This window comes from Agelaius tricolor, unplaced genomic scaffold (assembly GCF_023055355.1).
Source record: "Agelaius tricolor isolate 1412-34295 unplaced genomic scaffold, bAgeTri1.0.p SCAF_1, whole genome shotgun sequence".
Classification (NCBI taxonomy): Eukaryota; Metazoa; Chordata; class Aves; order Passeriformes; family Icteridae; genus Agelaius; species Agelaius tricolor.
In genome coordinates, this window is record NW_027269261.1 from 46,069,982 (window position 1) to 46,089,255 (window position 19,274).

Below are 19,274 nucleotides of genomic sequence, written 5' to 3' on the forward strand. Positions count from 1 at the left end.
GCAGTTGCTGTTGCTAGAGTGGATCAGTATGCATTGGCTAATTAGCTGGATTCAATCCCACATTAATCTGGCTGTTGTGATTCTGGACATAAATGTTTCCATTTGACACCGTGCTCTTGTCTGTCAATGGAACAACATGTTCAGATCTCATCCATAGGCTGTGCAGACATGCTTATTGTATCTTTTGCTTTTAAATCAGAGGCTAATAAATAGCTAGTATGCCTATTAATTACGTAGCTTAATAAAATGACATGATATTGTTCATGTCATTTATAGCAGATGAAAGGGTTTGCAGCATAAAATAATACCACAAAAATGGATGTTCCTGGTGAAAATTCTCATGCCAAACCAGATCTTGAAGATTGATATAATTCCAACTTCAATCTGGAGCCCAGGTCAATTTGGGTAGGCTAGTTTGCTCCTGCTTCTATGAATTAACAGAAAATTTTACTCTTATTTTTTCTCAATGGAGTGCTGTTTATCAGCACAGGAAGTAGTTCAAACATGCAAAACAAAATCATTGATCATATTGTTTAAAACCATGTAAGAGGTGATATTAAAAAAAAAAAAACAACTTATTTGAAGAAAAATTCTTACTGTGTTCAAGTTTACAAAATCCTAATTGAACTAGTTAAATATTTGCCATCACACACCTCACTTAATTTGATTCCGTTGCCTTGTGTTTTCAAATTGTTAGTGGTATCCTGTGTAGCACAATGACCACGTTTTACTTTTTAAAGCTTTGATGGTTATTTCCTTGTGGGTTATTGTATAGAACGCTTTTATATTAATTAGCTTTGCTTTTAATTTTTTGTTTGTTTTTTTTAATTATAATATGTGCTTATTTAACCATGTTTGTTAAGGATATGCACTTGAAAATTCTTTCTTTAGTATTCTGTCCCACATTCTGCTCAGACAATTGATTCTTTCTGCGTGACATCATGTTGCTTTTCCTGCTCATATATCAGCTGTTATTTTTTCTTTCTTCCCCCTCCCCCCCCCTTATTTTTTTCCTTTTCCCTTCTCTTCTCTTTTATTTTTCTTTTGTCTTCAGCCTGTTCTGCAAACTTGGAGTTCTTGTCAGGCATAGGATTTCACTGTTTGGTAAGGAGACCCTTGACAAATACTAGCATGGCCATCACTTGGTTTTCTTTGCCATTTTTGCATTGTGTTAAGTGCTGCTTTGTTGCATGCTGCATGGCTGAAATGCATGGTCTACACAGACCACCGATTGTTTAGACTGGTAGATCAAAGACTATTTTAGATTGAATAAAAAGCTTTTGTAGTTTTCAATTTGGGGGGGGGTGATTGGGGCTTTTTAGTTTTCTGTGTCTTAACTAATATTTGGGTTTTATTATCATATCAAAGAATTTTGATGAGTAAATTAAAATTACTGATTTGTTATGTTATTCTGAATAATTTAGGAAAAACATTTGACAATCAGAACTGCAAATTTTTATTGGAAAGTGATTAAGGAAAATTAGAAGTGGGCTGAGGTGCTTAGTTATTGTCTGTGGAATTCTTGAATATTCTCAGATGTGCTTGACTCCACATACGCATGTGTACCCTCTTTCTGGTATTATGTGACCTTGGCAGGAGCTTGGTGTTTGTCTTATGCCATGTGAAAATCACTGAATTGAAGTCAATCTGAAGTCTGTGTCAAGTGTATACATTATATGCAATGTTTGGCATATTTTCTTTGCAATTTTCTCTTATGCCGTGGTGCTAGGAGAGCTGGAATAGTACATCCTATGCATACATGGCTTCAATGATGGATGCAGTGCAAACTTCAGCATCCATGAACATACCTAATTGGGTAATTATCTAGTGAATTAGAATTTGATTATGTTAACATGCACCTAACTCAATTCCGGCATATTTCATTCAATTTGAAGGGAAAGAACTTGCTGCAGCAGTGTGGTGTTTAAAAATTTTACAGACCATTATGAAAACCATTAAACTAAGAAGAAAGATTGGAAGTTTTTTAGCATAATTGCTTTGAAATATTTTGGGAGGAGCTGAGTGGATTTGCCTATAAAGCCAAAAGATGATAGGAGGAATGGAGTTATTTCTGCAGCTGTGCGGCATTGTTGCATCTTTTTCTGGGGGTGGAATATGTCACAAACCTACACATAAGCTCTGATTTATGCCCTACATTGTTTCTTCAAAGAATGAACTAGCTCAGTTATGCTATTAAAATTTTGGAAATCTTTTTTGTTATTTGTGCACTTGGTTTTCAGATTTTTTTTTCCTAAAATGAGTCATGGTTGAAATTAAAAACCTAAATCAATATAACTTTCTTCAGTACTAAAGAAAAGATCTTTTCTATTCAACTTCTCAGCTTGCTTATTTCCTGTTGTTTGGCTGGGTTCAAATGCTAGGAGATAAGTCAGATAGGATCAGCTGATTATTTGTGACAGCTACAGTTTGTTTTTTAACTCTTTTCCCAGACTACAGTAACAACAGATTACAAAATCTTTATGCCAACACAGTAGTTTTGGCATGAACTGTGACAAGGTGATTGTGAGACTATGGAGCATGATTGGGTTGTTTACTATGGACTTAATAACTCAAGTCAAAATCCCCTTATAGTTTGCCTTCCCCTGCAAATGAATTGCATGATGTGAGAAAATCTGATTAAGAGAGTTGCACTTATTCCAGCAGAGACTGTGCAGAAGAGGAGAAAGTGCTCATGACTGAGCACACCTGGGGCCTAGAAAGTTATTTGTGCATTTTGAAGGCATCTTCTGTGAGCAAGTGTTGCTCAATAATAACTTTTATGTATAGTGTGGAGTTTGCTATAACAATTATCAAAATTCTATATAGTTTTGCTGTATAGGTACTTTATATTACTGTGAATATGAATGGTACTTCTGAATATAGAGCTGCATTTCTGAAAATCATTAGTGAAAGTCATGTAGCTTAAGATGTATATAGTAGTTTGTTAAAAGGGGAAATTAAGCATGTCTTACAGAGTGAACTTAGTCACATTTGATATCTGAGAGTGTCACTAAGATTATGGAATTATCATTCAACATAGAATCATTATTTGTTTACAATGTGAAAGTAGATTTTGGCTACAATAATTTACTGTTTGAGAGCTGTGGCTGTACATGAGGAAGAATGTATTGATTTACTTTCATTAGTATTACTGGGTAGATATGGAAAGATTTTGGTGAATAATTTTGGTGAATTGAGCGTATTAATTTATATTTTCTCAAATTTAAGTAGCTTGATTGTTTAAATTTCGAGTAAGCCATTCTATTCTGGAGCAAGTTGCTGAGAATTTGTTGCTGCCCTGTTCCTGGAAGTGTTCAGGCTGGGTTGGATGGGGCTTTGATCAAACCTTGTCTAATAGAAGGTGTCCCTGCCCACAGCTGGAGGTTGCACCTAGATGATTTTTAAGGTCTCTTCCAACCCAGGCCATTCCATGATTCTGTGGTGGTCTAACACACAGTCTGGTGTACTGTGAGCACTTCCTCCATACCTGCTGTCATTAGCACTGGTCTGCACTCTCTTCATCAGCACGGGCATTCCTATCACCAGAGCATCAAAATAATAAGGAAAAAAGTTTGATCTGACAAAAAATCTTAGTCTTTTGGGGTAGTGATTTTGGTAGGATTTTTTAGGTTGCCTCAGCTTTGTTATCTGCTTGCTTTACCATTGCATGATCACACATGCCAGTGAAAATAAGGTGAGGCTGCCTGGCTGAGGCAGCTGTGGAAGTTGTGCTCCAGGTTTTTTAATCTGCTGTGGATGAACACCACAACAGTATTTCCTAATTTTGGTAGCATAGAACAACTTTTTCAGTGCTGCAATGAACCTCCCACACCTTTCTTGCACTTTATCTTTTAAAATCTCTACTTCACTGAAGCAATTACTAATTTTACTTGAATGTTTGCTTGTATTTTTAAGAAATAACCAGCAGTGAGAAAATACAGTATGCAGACCAAAGTATTTTCAGAAGTCTTTCGTAAACATTTGATTTGTTTCTACTTTTTTTTTAATAAAGAAAATTTAAAGAAAAGCAAGAAAAGGCAGTTTTATTTTTGCATAATTTCATTTCAAAAAGTAAATTTTAAAATAGGCTGTGGTTTAAATTTGTATAGCATACACGTGTTCTGGATTTAAAAAGTGATCTTAGAGGAAAGAGGCTTGTACATGGCAGCATTTTGGGATGTACATATGTAGATATGTATAGAAGGCTTCTTGTATGTAAGTCCTCTTTTTAAATGGGAAAAAAATTATAGAATATGTGTATTATTTCAGGGACTGTTATTTATGTGGACCCAATTAAGCTATAAATAACTGTAAGCTATGGGGAACACCAGGGAATGAACTTTTTTAATGACAATTTTTATAAGTGTTCTCTTCCTGCAATATCAGGAAGTTGCAATAGCAACTTGGAAAGTTAATAGCTTTTATGTTACTGAGAGGGGGAAGATAAATAATCAGATAAACTTGAATTAGTTAAAGTAAAACTTAGAGAAATCAAATGGAAACCAGAAAATATGCTGCAGCTGTAATTAACCCCACATTTAAGTACTTCCATCTTGACTGCCTCAGCTATTTTATGAGAGATGCTTTCCTGCCTCTAGTTACTGCATTTGTGTAAACAAGGCTAAGACAAAAAACTGCATGTTCTTTAACATGAAATGATGGCAGAAGTTCAGTTGCTCTTCTGCTATGTCATTTATTCTTTCATTAAATCCAGGGGTACAGTTAGGAGTGTGTCAATAAGCTATGTGCTATGCTCAGCTTAATTGGTGGATAATTTTCCTCCCTCTCTAGGAAATGATGCAACATCAATAGTCAACTGTCTTCACATACTGGGACAGACCTTGGATGCAAGGTAACACTGATTGTATTTTCTAAAGTACGAGGAAAATCACTGAAGAAAGTAATGTGCAGTTACATTTGGTCTACCTGTGTAAGGCAACAGAATTTCAACACTTGAGAAGTTACAGTGCTGAAAAGAATTCCCATTGCAAAACAGCTCATTTAGTTGGATTTGACAGGACAGTATTTGTAGGCTACACTTTAAATTTCATTATGGATCGATCAGTGGTGTCCAGAAACTTCTGACTGTTAGTTTATGTGGTTTTAATCATGTGACTTTCTCAGAACCAAAATAAATTTAGAAATAGTTTATTATTTTCCTTACCCTGTTTAATAAAAAAATTCAGGAGTTAAATGCACAGTAAATCTGTCTCATTGAGTGGCTTTTTTTTTGCAAATTAATTCAGGTTCTAATTTGAAAAAAACCCAAATCCTTTGCCTGAAGTCAGTGCTACTTTTATGTTGAATTGAGCCACTTGAGCTATTATTGTGAGGTTTGTGGATGAGACAGCATTGATATATTGGAGAGTAATGTGTTGCTTTTCATTTGCTGTAAAGTCAGCCATCTCTGCTGAAAGCTGACTTTTAGATTTTTGCATTTTTAAACAAAATATGATAGCTTAAACTGCCTCCATGGAAACTTTAGGGAAAATTTTTTCACTTTGCATAAAGTCTCAAAACAATTGTCTGTATTATGTGCATATAGTTGTCTTTCTCAATATCTTTGCAGTTGCTTTTCTGGAAAAGTTTTATATTCCACTTGCTAGGGGGTAGAGTCATGATCATGGCTATTAATATGGCTCAGCTCTTGCATGGTATGCCTTTAGTTTGCAATATCTTGGTCCATGCAATCACACAGACAGAATACAGACACAAGTGAAGGTCACTAATTCAGCTCTTGGTAGAGATCTGAAAATAGCTCCAAATGGCGATTAAGGAATTAATGGAGGTAACATGGAAGTTTAAAGATAGTGCTCTTGAAACTGTACATATCCACTCTTTAAAATAAACAATCAGACTAAAAGAACTGGGCTGATACTGAATTTACAAAAGAGCATCACCTAAATTTATTTCATACATGCCTAAACAGATACTTGCTTTAAACAAAGGATCTTTGTAATTGAGCTAGTTAAATCATATAATAATTCTCCTGGTTTGCATCTTCATATTGTTGATTATGGTGCTATAGTTACATAATAAATGCATTTCTTGATTTATTGATTTGATTTTAACAGATGTGGTTGTTTTTACTCATTCCTTTCTCATGCCATTGTTCTGGAGATAGAAATGTTACTGCTTTAATTAGGAAGATTTTCTAACTTCTATCTTGAGACAAGTCTTCTCTTTCTAGAGTCAGAAATCACAGACTTACTAATTCTTATTTTTGTTATGTAGTTTTTGGGTTTTTTCCTCTCTGAAGCAAATGAATCACTTTATAAATTCTGAAAGACCATTTTCTTAGCAGGAAAACAGATAAAGTATCCTTGTGTTCTGCAGGATACCTGTGAATCTTGTTTTCAGTCAGTTATTCTGCTCTGAGGAGATTTTACAATGTCAAAAGATGAAATATTTTTCTTCAGATCTCAGTTATCTATTTCATATAATCCAAGGCTAAGCTTTCTTCCATGCTTGTATGACATAATATTCCTTTTCATTCTTTTTGCATGATATAAACAGGACTGTGATGAAAACTGGTCTGGAATCTGTTAGGATGGCATTGAGAGCATTTTTGGACAATGCTGCTGAGGATCTGGAGAAAACGATGGAAAATCTTAAGCAAGGCCAGTTTACACACAGCAGAAACCAGCCAAAAGGAGTTACACAAATCATTAATTATACCACAGTTGCTCTCCTGCCAGTGCTATCTTCATTATTTGAGCATATTGGACAGCACCAGTTTGGGGAAGATTTGATATGTATGTATCATACTATCATATATATGTATGCAGAATGTTCGTGCCATTAAAATATCTGTAGTGTCATGCAGTAAGCGTTACTAGACTCTCAATTCTATTAAAGAAGGACAAATCCTATGTCATTTTGACAAAATTTTTATTGATTTAATTAAGCATTTGCAGCAATTGACCAAAAACAGTCTGCAGATTTTAGTGGACTCTGAATAAATATTGAAGCAGATGTGTCCATGATTACAAAGCCAGAAGGATCAATTTTGTTTATAACTTTATCATAGATTTACTGTGGCTTTCTTCACATGTGAGAATTCACTTTGTGTAAGTTACTTTGTCTTTACTCCATCTATAAATACTACAAGAATGGTGTTGCAACGTCATACGTGCACCTCAGTTCAGTTTAGAGGGGAATCTGGGTGGCTTCTTAAATTCTGAAAATTCTAGGGAAAAGGGAGAAGTGGAAGGAGACCCTGAAAAATTCAGACACCAGAGAAGGGAATGTATATGAAAGTGTGGATATTGGATTTCTGTAAAGGTTCTGATTATAGTGGATTCATTGGTCCTTTATTCTCCCAAACCCAAAATTTTGCAGCCAAAATTTTGCAGACTTTGCAGCCTGCACACAAAAATTGCATTTTATATATTTCGGGAACTCACAGAAGTATTACTGTCCAGATGGCACTAAAGGGGGAAATCCTACCCTCCATAGCTAACTCTGAGACTCACTTATGAAGATCCATGAGAAGTACTTGGAGGAAAAGAATACTGAGCTCCATTTATTTTTCCTTTTAAAATCTCTAAAAAGTATTATTTAAAGTAGCCCTAAAAGAACTCTTCAAAAATTTGGACTTGAATTCTTGGATTTGAAAGTAATGAGATGTAAACTTCCACTTATTTTATTAAACTATTTCTGTAAAATTCCAGAGACTTTGATGGTATCCAGAAAAAAGTAATTGGTTCATCATAAACCACTTTTCCAGTCATCAACATGTTCATGCCTTGTATAATTTTTGGTCTCTGGTATCCCATGTTTTGGAATTTAATATTTAGCTTTGAATGCTTTATCACTTAAGTTGGTGTTCTTAATCAGCTATTCTACATACATCAGACTGGTGTAAAACACCAAATTTAGAATTCATGAACTGGAAAAGAAGAATTATTTAAAATTTGGCCTATTTATTGTGTCTAGAGCATAGAAGAAAGACTAATTTTTCTTACACACAACTTCTCTTTACATTTTGTTAAGAGTAAGATTTATCTTATTTGTACAAGCATCTTGACCTGGTGCTTGTACCTGAGAGTACTGGTTAGAGTATACTCCATGGGTGAATCATGTACAAGGATGGGTCAATCTACCTGAGGTTACTATTATGATGTAAAAAACACTGAACTCTGAGATGATCTGAACTCAAATCACAGTACAATAAAGGGCTGGACTTGTAGTTTGATACAGTATCTTGTAGGTTGTCCCAGCCCGTGCTGTCTTACCCTGTTTTAGTCACAGTATTTCATTAATTTCATGTTGAGGGATGAAATTAGCACTGTAGGAGAGACTACAAAAGATATGTATGGCAAGAATCTATGGGAGTGTTGTCCTTCTTGATTGTACTTACACTGTTGTTACACTGTTGCTGCAGAGTGCACTACAAAAGCATTTTTTCAAATAGTTTTTAAGGTTACTCTTACAGTTTTATGACTGAATTACTTGATAATTTTAAAACATCTTTTGGTGAAGTGTTCGTATGGAATAAATAATTAATTATTGTTTTTAATCCTTTGTAAGTTTAAAGTGTAAATTAAGTACATGCTATTACCTGCTATGAGTGCCTAAATGAAAAAAAATATAAACTGTTATTAAAATAATTAAATATCTGTTTAACAGGATTGCCTTTATTTTGCACAGTGGTATTCTGTTTGTAAAGGTGTCATGTGTGAGCAGTTGGTATGCCATTAATTTAATAAAATTAATGTACTAGTGAAATAGGTTTACTATTTTACGTATTAACATGATATTTAAGTAAATGGAAATTTTGAGTAAAAAGTATAGCACTTGGACATCCAAAGACTTTGTATTTAGTGGGTAATTGCTGTGGGTTGCCTTTGTTAGCTTAATATTTTAAATTCAGTTATTGTCTGAAATAATTTATTTTAATTCTTTGGGAACGTATTGCAAAGAAAAATCTCTTCGTAAATGTAGTTTTCTTCTTCTCTTTAGTGGAAGATGTTCAGGTCTCTTGTTACAGAATATTGGCCAGTTTATATGCTCTGGGAACTAGCAAGAGTATCTATGTTGAGAGGTAAGCGGGAAAATAATTCTTCTTTTTTTAATATTTGCATTTATATTTAGCATTATGAGTTTTCAGTTCAGAAATTAATATAGAAGAGTATTATTGGAAAGATATCTTGAAAGAATATATAGATGTGCTCAGATGTTAAGTGGAAAGCAGATGCATTTACTATAATATGTTTGAAATATTGCATTATTTGTTTTTCAAAATACTTTTCCTAATTAAAATAAAAATTAAAAATAAAATTATCTGACTTTATAATGAAGAGCACTTGATTTGAGGATTAACTAAGGTATTGTAAAATTATGTCATTCAGCTCAGGAATTGTTTATTCTTCCTTCTATAATGTTTAATTGTGATGTATATTTTTTTCTCATTACCCTAAATTTAATTTTGTCCCTTGTAAAACACTATATGTTTTCTAGCTGTTACCCAGGTAAATGAGGCATTGCAATTGCTGTTTTATACATCTCTGTATCTGCTAACCCCCTTTCAAGTTACATTTGGTCTATGTAAGCCATGTTTGATCATAAAAGAGAGACACCTAGAAATATTCAATTTTTAAAACAGAAGAGTTGCACTGCAGTGACTAACACTGTTCTGAAGGCAGCTAAACAGAATGCATTCATTTTGGATATTGGCAGCAGTATCTAGGAAGTTCAGTGTCTAGGAAGTAACACTCTTGAGCAGATCAACCTGTACGTAACTCTAGAGCAGCCCCATGACATACCCTTGCTTACTTGGTGGTGGTATCACAGGCAACAGTATGAAAAATTTTTGGGACCAAAATTTAAGTAAAGAAACCCCCCAAATATGTGGAAAATCAGGTCTCCTTGATTTCATTAAGGACATAAAATTAATTTATTTTCCTGTTTGGCAAATAAAGGATATAGGAATATAGGATTTCTTTTGAAGACAAAATATATCAGTATAACCAATAATTTTGTGTGATTGTCTGCCACCAAAATCAAAAAGCACATGCTGTTCTCAGGTGTGTGTGATGGATGTATGTTTTGCTTATGAAGACTTAATGAAAAGGGGGGAAAAAGGAAGGAGAAAACAGTATGAGTGATAATGGGAATGAAGTAAGATTTAACAAAATCAAGTTTAATGAGTTAGATCTAGAAAGAATAAAATCTTCAAGACTGAGATAAACTATAGACCAAGGATGAACCTTGTTAAATCACAAGGTCAGCTTTGAGGTATTTTTTCCTTTTAACTTGAAAGTTCATGGTTCTCCTGAATTCAAATTCTCTTGAATTTCTGTCACATCTGTGATTTGGTCTCAGCTAGGGATTTCTCACCTTTCTAAATTCTGCTGTGATCAATTAAACTGAAAATTAGAAAGACTATATAGCTGTCATGTGAAGAATCCAAGTGAAGTGATGGGGAGGGCATCACTTATTTCTTCCTAGAAGCAGGCTTTTTAAAATTTTGACACACAAAGAATTTTGATTATCAAATAAATGTCATATAGTTGAAGATATTAAAGCAATGGCTTTGTGATAAAATTTCAGAGCTCTTGATCATTAGAAACAATTTTCCACTAACAGAAGAACTTGACTTTCATACTAGACTAAGCATAAAAGTGATTATCATTATTTCTTAGAAAAGTGAATTATCACTTAGATAAAATGATAGTTGATTTTGTTCTCTTGTTCTATCCAGTAGCTTTTTCTTAATACTAGGCATTATACAGTCAGTAAAGTTGACAGGAAAGTAATAGAACAGAAGGCATTTTTATAATTACTTTGGTTTCCCCTGTATATTTTTCATTTTCTATAAGCTGTGTAGGCCACCTTTGAGATTTTATGTCTTTACATATCATTCATATATTAGCAGAGGGTTGCTAGACTTCTTTTCCAAGTACATCTCCTTGTGTTGATGATCCCAGTAACGTCATGGCTTCTCTTTGAAATGCATTGATGTCAGAACACAAGGTGTGGTCAGTCAGTACTTAACAGCTGACTCCACTGCTGGTCTCTTCCAACCTTACCCATTCTGTGGCTCTGTGATCAAAGATGTGTGTCACTAATGGTGTTTGTCAATTCACAGGCAACGATCAGCACTAGGAGAGTGCTTGGCTGCTTTCTCAGGGGCATTTCCAGTGGCTTTTTTGGAAACTCATTTGAACAAACATAATATCTACTCAATCTACAATACCAAGAATGCAAGAGATAGAGCAGGTATTTCCAGAAACTGACATCATGATTATGAAACCATGATTTCACTATAAATGCTGCTTGCCTTAAGATGTGTGATTTTGCATACATTTTATAATGCAAGAATTTTCTTGTAATTTCATGGATTAATTTATTTTCTAAATCTTCTTTCTAAATCAATTTTCTAATCAATTTCTTTTCTCAATCTGGTAAAACTGATCATTATATGTTCCTAATGCTACTGATATGTTAATTTTGAGATACCATTCTCAAAATACCATTTTGGAATTTAATTAATGAAGAGATTGCACATTTTTAGTACCTCAGATATTCTATATTTGATCATAAAATTAAGCATTCTTGTCAGGAGCTTTGGTTCCTCAGTTTACATAAACAGTTTTGGGTCCCTAAAACATGCTTGCAACTGAAGGAAAATAGCTTTGCTATATTAATTACATATTATGCCCTCATAAATTAAAAAAATAGCAGACTAGTATGTAGATTGGTTGTAATTTTGTTTGACTTGACATAAAGGGCAGTACAGATATTTTACAGTGACATTATGTATGTTTTCTTTACATATATCTTTTTATTCCATTCTTGATGTTTCATATGCTGCAACATGATTGTTGAATAAGGTCACATGCACAAATTGTTCCTGAAATAAATAGAAGTTGCAGTAGAACTTCACCAGCTCTGCATATATGCTGAGTCTGTATCATACTACAGACACACGGAGATGACAGTGTATGTTCATGTAAGATGTCAGTTTATAATGGCAATAATTTTATAACTTCACCTTTATTTTTAAAAAAAGGGAGCATAAATGATTTTTTCTCCAAGGAGCTCTATTATCCAAACTTTAAAATATCAAAAATTATGCATGCTTACTATATACATACAAAGTCCACTCTACTGTCATGACTTTTAACAGAAATTTGAATGTTTTGGCCAAAATTGCATAATATTTAAGGAGACTATGTGATGTCAGTGTAAAATATATTTGCTCTAAATAGGAGAAGATACTACTTGGCAAAAACAACAACAAGGAGTTGTGGGATGCTGGTAGAGACACTTGTATTCACAAGTTGCAGGCTAAATTTTTGCTCTATAGGTACCTGTGTATGTCATGGTATGTGTCTGTATGTTAAACATTCAGGAGCTACAGATTGTGCTCGCAGAGATTTTTTTGTAGATGAAGGAAACTGCCTCAAAAATCAAGGCAACTGCAGTGCCTTTTCAGAGGAAGGAACTAAAAATTCAAATGAATTCAAAAGTAAACATTTACAATCACATATTCATCTCTAGAATCAATTTCTCAAATCTGCTCAATTTGTTAGGATAGGTAATGGTTTCTGTTTGTTCTATTAGAATTCCAGGTCTCATCTGATGTATTGTTGAGAGATATTTCATTGTATCAATTTGTTTTCTCAACAGCAAAACTTACACTGGAAGGGATTTTGAAATTTAAGGTTTATTTTTTATATAGAAAATTGCATCTGATTTCTGTGAATTCATTCCACAATATTTACATTGTTGAAGGTTTCATATAGAAATTTTAATTACAGAACTGGTAATATAAACAGTTTATTGCTCAACAGTATGAAAGGATGTGCTTTTTATTGCTGTGTTGGGTACGTTTCCTTTGTATCACAAGGGTGCAAATGTAAACAGAAAAGAGAAGTTGTATTGAATAGCAGCTGAAGAGAATTGTTCTCCTTTTATGACCTAGTTTATTGACATTTGATTTTTTTTTTTCAACAGTTCTCAATTTGCCAACTAGTGTAGAAGAGGTTTGCCCAAACATTCCTTCCTTGATGAAGCTGATGGAAGAAATAGTGGAACTGGCAGAATCCGGTATTCGTTACACACAAATGCCACATATCATGGAAGTCATACTGCCTATGCTGTGTAGTTACATGTCACACTGGTGGGAGCATGGGCCTGAGAACAATCCTGACAAGGCTGAAATGTGTTGCACAGCCTTGACGTCAGAGCACATGAACACTCTGTTGGGTAACATATTGAAAATCATCTATAACAACCTTGGTATTGATGAAGGAGCCTGGATGAAGAGGCTAGCAGGTAAGATGTGAAAATAAATCAGCTGTCAAACAAATGTGTGTGTATATTCAGAATGTATATACACACAGAGAGACTCTGAATCTCTCTGTATTTACCCTTTTAAAGCTGGAATAGAAGAACACTCATATTTTTACATTTTTAAACAATACAGATCTGGATGAACCAGAAATACCAAGTATAAAGAAAAAGCAGTGTAAGCAGTGTGTTTTAATCTCTCTATAAGTAATGTAGGAAGTACCTTAGAACATTTCTTTTTCCATAGAATATACACATGTACCTTTTGCAGTAAATTAAATTCAAGGACTATAGTATTTTAGCCCCATTTTCATTACATAGCAAATTTTCATTTGCAGGCATTATACAGTTCCTTGCTGTTCTGTATGAGTGCTGGATCCTTAAAACCTGGGTTTGAAGGAATATATCTAACATATATTCATTACAAAGAAATGTTGAAATTCTCATGTCATTTTAGTAATAGTTACATTGACTATCATCTCGTGAACACTTGTAATTAATTTTAAAACACTTTAATTCTCAGTGTTACAATCTCTGAGGAAAAGTCACTTCAGTGGTGTAGATTCAATTTTTCAATTAGACTTTCTTATGACTTTCCAGTATTTACTGTACTAGTAATTTTATCCATGGCAGCATTCAGAATGCCTAGTGTTTTGAGAGTTAGCAATGTAATGCACTCTAAGAATAGATAGCAACTGCCTAAAATTCTATGTAATTTAATCAGTGTGTTACAAATGGTTTGGTACCAATGGGCCCAGTTGAAGTGCTAATTTACATAACTGCTCTTATGAGTAGATTTTCAAAAAGCTTGTGCTGACAAGTCTGAAATGAATCAATTGAATCACTCCCATTTGTGTCTACATACAAGACTTAGTGTGCAGAAGAAATACAGGCAAGATGTTTCCATGGGTTTTCAAATAACCAGAGCATGCTTTCCAGCTCCCCTTCGCTCGGGCAAGTTTCAAGCCAGGAGCCAGCAGCTGAGAAAACTTGTGCATGCGCTATGTAGCTATATTTGTATCCATCCATACCATTAAACAACTTTGGCATTGCTCAATAAAACTATGCAGACAAATACCATGCTGACAGAATTCCAGTAAAGAGGTGTTTCAAGTTTTATGATCTTGCAGCCTTAGTCTGTGAAGTTGCAATTTCTGCCCTCAGACAAAGTGAATTGACTTTGTGAAATCCTGACCACATTTAATTCTTGGCAAAACTTCTGCTGATTTCAATGGGGGCAGGATTTGGCTCTGTAGCATAGAAGTAAGATTCAAGAAAGCGGGAAAAGGTAAAAGATTTTAGTTATATTTTGTGGCCAGGTATATATTATAATATTCATTGCCTTAAATAGTGTTTTCCCAGCCCATCATAAGTAAAGCGAAGCCACAGCTCTTAAAGACACACTTCCTTCCACTGATGGATAAACTAAAGAAAAAGGCAGCAGTGGTTGTATCGGATGAAGAACATCTAAGAGCAGAAGGCAGAGGTGACATGTCGGAGGCTGAACTGCTCATCCTAGATGAGTTCACCACTTTGGCACGGGACCTCTATGCCTTCTACCCTTTGTTGATTAGATTTGTGGACTATAACAGGTATGTGGAGAGGAATAGGTCAATGAATCTCATAAAACCTTCCTTTTTATTGATACCGCCTCTTGTCCCTTGATGTGCCTAGCACTGAATTAAAGTGGCTTTTACTCAGTCTGACAATCTTGCAGTTGCTCAAGCTAATGCTTTCTGACTTTTAGGAGGAGCTGGGGGCTTTTTGAGAAGAAAACAAAACAAAATTTCAGTCCAGATCTATTGGATTAGAATTAGGATTAATATTAAAGGTTTGTAAGGGTTTGAAATAGGACATCAAAAAGCCACAGCTACCAGAAAGGATTAAAAGCATATATTATTGGTTTTGTTGACTTGTATCCTTGTAAAATGTTGAGAAATTATTTCAAAGCATTAAGACAATGAGGATTATCCCCTTTTTCACCTTTTTACCAAATTTTAGGGCAAAATGGCTCAAAGAGCCCAATCCTGAAGCAGAAGAGTTGTTCCGCATGGTGGCTGAGGTTTTCATTTACTGGTCAAAATCTCATGTAAGTAATTCCTTGGTAAATACTTCTTTTTAATGAGGCTTCTTAATAGGTAGATCAGTTATTTAGTGGTTATATTTGTCAAACACATTAATTACAAGTGAAACTGCAGATGGGAAGATATTAATGAGTCACATTTCTAATACTTTTGAAATGGCAGAGAAAATAAGAGAGTTGGATAGGTTTTTTGTAACATAGTAAATTGATTAAAGATATTTTTCTTACAGATTCTAGTTTGTTTGTTATGGGTTTGTTATTTGGGATTTTTTTTTTTAATGTGTTAAACTCATTGCATTTTGTATCCTTACCATTTTTTTCTTTTCAATTGTTTTAACCCCATAGCCTTTTTGTAGTCACACCTAGTAAGTACTGATATTTCTTAAGTAAAACCTGATTCAGTGAATACTGGAGCACAAAGAATTAAAAACCCAAAAGAATCAAATTGCTTTAAGGCATTAGATCTTTGTATGGACTCTTGTCTATATGAAATTTCTTTATTTGCTATAGCTTCAATTGTCTCAAGTCTGGGGAACATGATACCTTATAGCTTCAGTACTTGTGCCTGAATTTGGCTGTAAGATTTATTGTAAACAACACTGTGCACAAAAAGTGATTACACTGTAGGTAGATACCAGATAATGAAATCACCTGTATATTCATAATTTCAGTATTTTATTTAAGTATTTTCTTGTGTACCTGAATATAGTGGAAGTTTATAATGGGGAAAAATGAATTATGAATTTATTAGTAAGGGAAAACCTGTACAATATTTTAATATTGAATTGGAGGAGGGGTGAGTTTTTTATCATATCTTTTTCATAGCTAGAGAAACGTTACCTTCTCTCTAACATGGAGAAAATCCCCAAACATAGACTACCTGAGTTATGCAATGTGAATGAAGCTGAAATTCAAGGACATTGTTGATCACCTGTTAATTTTTACTGCTCTTGTCTTAACTTGTGGATTTTACAGATTTCTACTTAATTTGTACTTTTATTTAAGGTATGTTTAGATAGATGACTCGTATAAATGCTTCTAACTGAGATTTTTATATTTTCAGAATTTCAAAAGGGAAGAGCAGAACTTTGTGGTACAAAATGAAATCAACAACATGTCTTTCCTTATCAGTGACACCAAATCTAAGATGTCTAAGGTAGTGTAATCATATTTTTCTCTTTGTGAAGGGAAGGAGTCAGCAAGATTCCAGAGAAGCAGCTTTTATTGTTTAATTTTTTTGTTTGATTTTTTTTGAGGGGAGGGGATTTGCTTTTGGTTTTGTTTTTTTTTTTTTCTGGTGAAGAAATCTATTGAAAACACTGGGTTGAGATGCAAAAGGTAGTCATTTGAGTAACACATTACAAAATATTGGCAATGTTAAAATGCCAGTTCCCCTGGATGAGGTCACACCTGTATAGGTAATAAGGAAATTGTCAAACCAGAGACAAGTACAAAGTTGCTAGTAAAATTCTTTTATCTAATATTGGATTTGGTTTCTTTTTAATCTTTACTTTATTCTGCAGGCAGCAGTTTCTGACCAGGAAAGGAAGAAGATGAAGCGAAAAGGTGACCGCTACTCTATGCAGACCTCTCTCATTGTGGCAGCACTGAAGAGGTTGCTTCCAATAGGCCTAAACATTTGTGCTCCTGGAGATCAAGAGCTAATTGCACTGGCCAAAAATCGTTTTAGCATGGTAGGTGCTCTTTTTGCACTTCTAAAAGTTAAAAATATTTACTAATCTAATTTTTTTAATCTTTCACCCTGTGCTAATTCTTACAGCGTGATGCAGAGAATCAAGATTATAATTCTGTTTTATAAGGGCACAGTGGGTGATTATGGTTTATATCTACATATTTTCCTCATGGCTTAAAACATTTCAATTTGAACATACTTATGATCAGTATGGATGTATTTCAGAATGATAGGATATGAAAGGAGATAGCATTCAGTAGTTGAACTAGTTATTTCTTTCTCTTAATTTTTAATGCAAAATAGTAGTTTTTATATTTTTATGAAGCTTGAATTTAGTTGGAGTTGTTCTCTAAAGTCTTTTCTAATCTAGTTGATTCTGTGACTCTCATAAAATTAAGAACTAGCTGTTTCCTAACTTCTGTGCCCAATATAACTAATTCTTTTTAATCACTCTCATGTGAATGAAAGAATTTCTGTAGGGATAGACTGTTTCAGAAGTGATTCTTTTGGGTATATACTCACAGTGCAATACTTTGATTTTAATTTTGAATATACTCCTTTTCTCAAGCTATAATACTTTATACACTCTAGGGGGTTATAGGATCATTGGACTGCTGAACTGAATCCTATAAAGGATGCTATGAAAGAGCTCTGCAAAAAAAGAGAACTCAAATCATAAAAGGCTCTGTTCATGTTATTGACTTTATTTGGTCAAACTTTCTGTCTGTGTATGTTAGCAATTTGAAGTCAGGTTCGCATTAAATGTGCTGCTGTGATCAGATATGTATGATGACATCCAGTACTTGATCCTGCAAGCTTGGTTAAGAAAAGGTTTGTCTCTGATATATTTCTCAATCTTTCACATTGTCAGTTTCATTCATCATCTTCTGAAGCCCAAGGTTGATATTTATATGAATCATAACGTTTCCTAATTACCTTCCATTCTTAATTTATATGATTTGTAATCTATTGGCAGAAAGACACTGAAGATGAAGTACGAGATGTCATCCGTAGTAATCTTCACCTTCAGGGCAAGGTAATCTATGTGCAGCTTTTAAATTTGATTTTTCTTCCTTTATATTCATTTGTCGGCGCTGTATAATGGCAACCTGCCTTGGTTTATTAGGATAACTTGTAGTCCCTTATTCTCTTCTGTCAAGTAACTTGTTAATATTAACTGTTAAATGTTAGGTTTTTAATGGGTGTTTATGTGCACTATATACAATGATATATAGCCCTTCAAATCTCTCTCCATTCACACCATTAATACAAAGTTGGAGATGAAAGGAAGTTCTATCACTGTTTAAACTGCACCTACTGCTATTTGAGATAAAGTCTGCAAAATGCTCAGAGTTACTTAATATCAGCTTGAAGTGTGAATGAAAAGAAAGCTGCCATTTGGACATACTCTGTAAAGTGAAAAATCTCCAGTTTTCTCAGTTTGGTTCCTGCTTTTCAGCCCTGGGAAAATAAGATATTTTGGGAAAAAGTATAGATTTCTGTTACTGAATTCCAATTAGTGCCAGGTGAATAGCTTTAGGGGAGAAGTCTTGAAATGGCCAGCATAATGGAACTGTTTTATTGATGCTTCAAATAAAGAAAAAGAAGCCAGAATATGGAAGTGTAAAAAAATTATGCATCTTTGTCTCATTATGCAAAAATTGTCTCTACTACTGAAGAAAGATGGAATCGTACCAATGGATCTTGCTTTACTTAGGATTGTCCTCTACCTCCTCCCCCTTCCCCATCTTTTATTCACCTCAAGAGAAAACTGAACTACTGTTTTCTATGCTTATTAAAAGGTCACAAAAGAGTAAACATGATTTGAAAATCTGGTGCTGTTTTTTCTGGACTGTTACTTAAGAATCATTCAGAAGTCTAGATTCCACTGCAATCAGTGCATGGCAGTAATAATTTTTTTTTGATGAGCTGGTAGTGGGATGGTTCTTCCTGAATAATATGTGAAGATTAATTTTCTTCCATCATATTTTCCATATGTCTCTGCCATGTTAACAACAAAAGTGTTTAATCCAGTAGCTTTAAATTATAGTTTGCACATAGAAAAGTTTACTCAAAAGCAAAAGATTTGGTTAAATCCTAAAACCTTGAAATACTTATCCTTATATAGCAAATATTGTTATATACTGAGAAGCAGAAAACAAACAGGCAAAGTACTAGGAAGAAAGCAGTGTTTCTGAA

General features: G+C 34.0%; 1 protein-coding gene across 6 annotated transcripts in view; it reads left to right on the top strand.

The window, feature by feature from the left end:
- The window catches only part of RYR2 (ryanodine receptor 2), a 385,403-nt gene that overhangs the window by 299,138 nt on the left and 66,991 nt on the right, over positions 1 to 19,274 (top strand). For all 6 annotated transcript variants that reach the window (XM_071432561.1, XM_071432585.1, XM_071432571.1 and 3 more), the window contains 11 exons: positions 1,055 to 1,104; positions 4,792 to 4,852; positions 6,517 to 6,755; positions 8,965 to 9,046; positions 11,093 to 11,223; positions 12,964 to 13,284; positions 14,651 to 14,891; positions 15,301 to 15,388; positions 16,446 to 16,538; positions 16,906 to 17,076; positions 18,052 to 18,111. In XM_071432561.1, the coding sequence (XP_071288662.1) occupies positions 1,055 to 1,104; positions 4,792 to 4,852; positions 6,517 to 6,755; positions 8,965 to 9,046; positions 11,093 to 11,223; positions 12,964 to 13,284; positions 14,651 to 14,891; positions 15,301 to 15,388; positions 16,446 to 16,538; positions 16,906 to 17,076; positions 18,052 to 18,111 (1,537 nt within the window). The remainder of the gene's footprint in view (positions 1 to 1,054; positions 1,105 to 4,791; positions 4,853 to 6,516; positions 6,756 to 8,964; positions 9,047 to 11,092; positions 11,224 to 12,963; positions 13,285 to 14,650; positions 14,892 to 15,300; positions 15,389 to 16,445; positions 16,539 to 16,905; positions 17,077 to 18,051; positions 18,112 to 19,274) is intronic.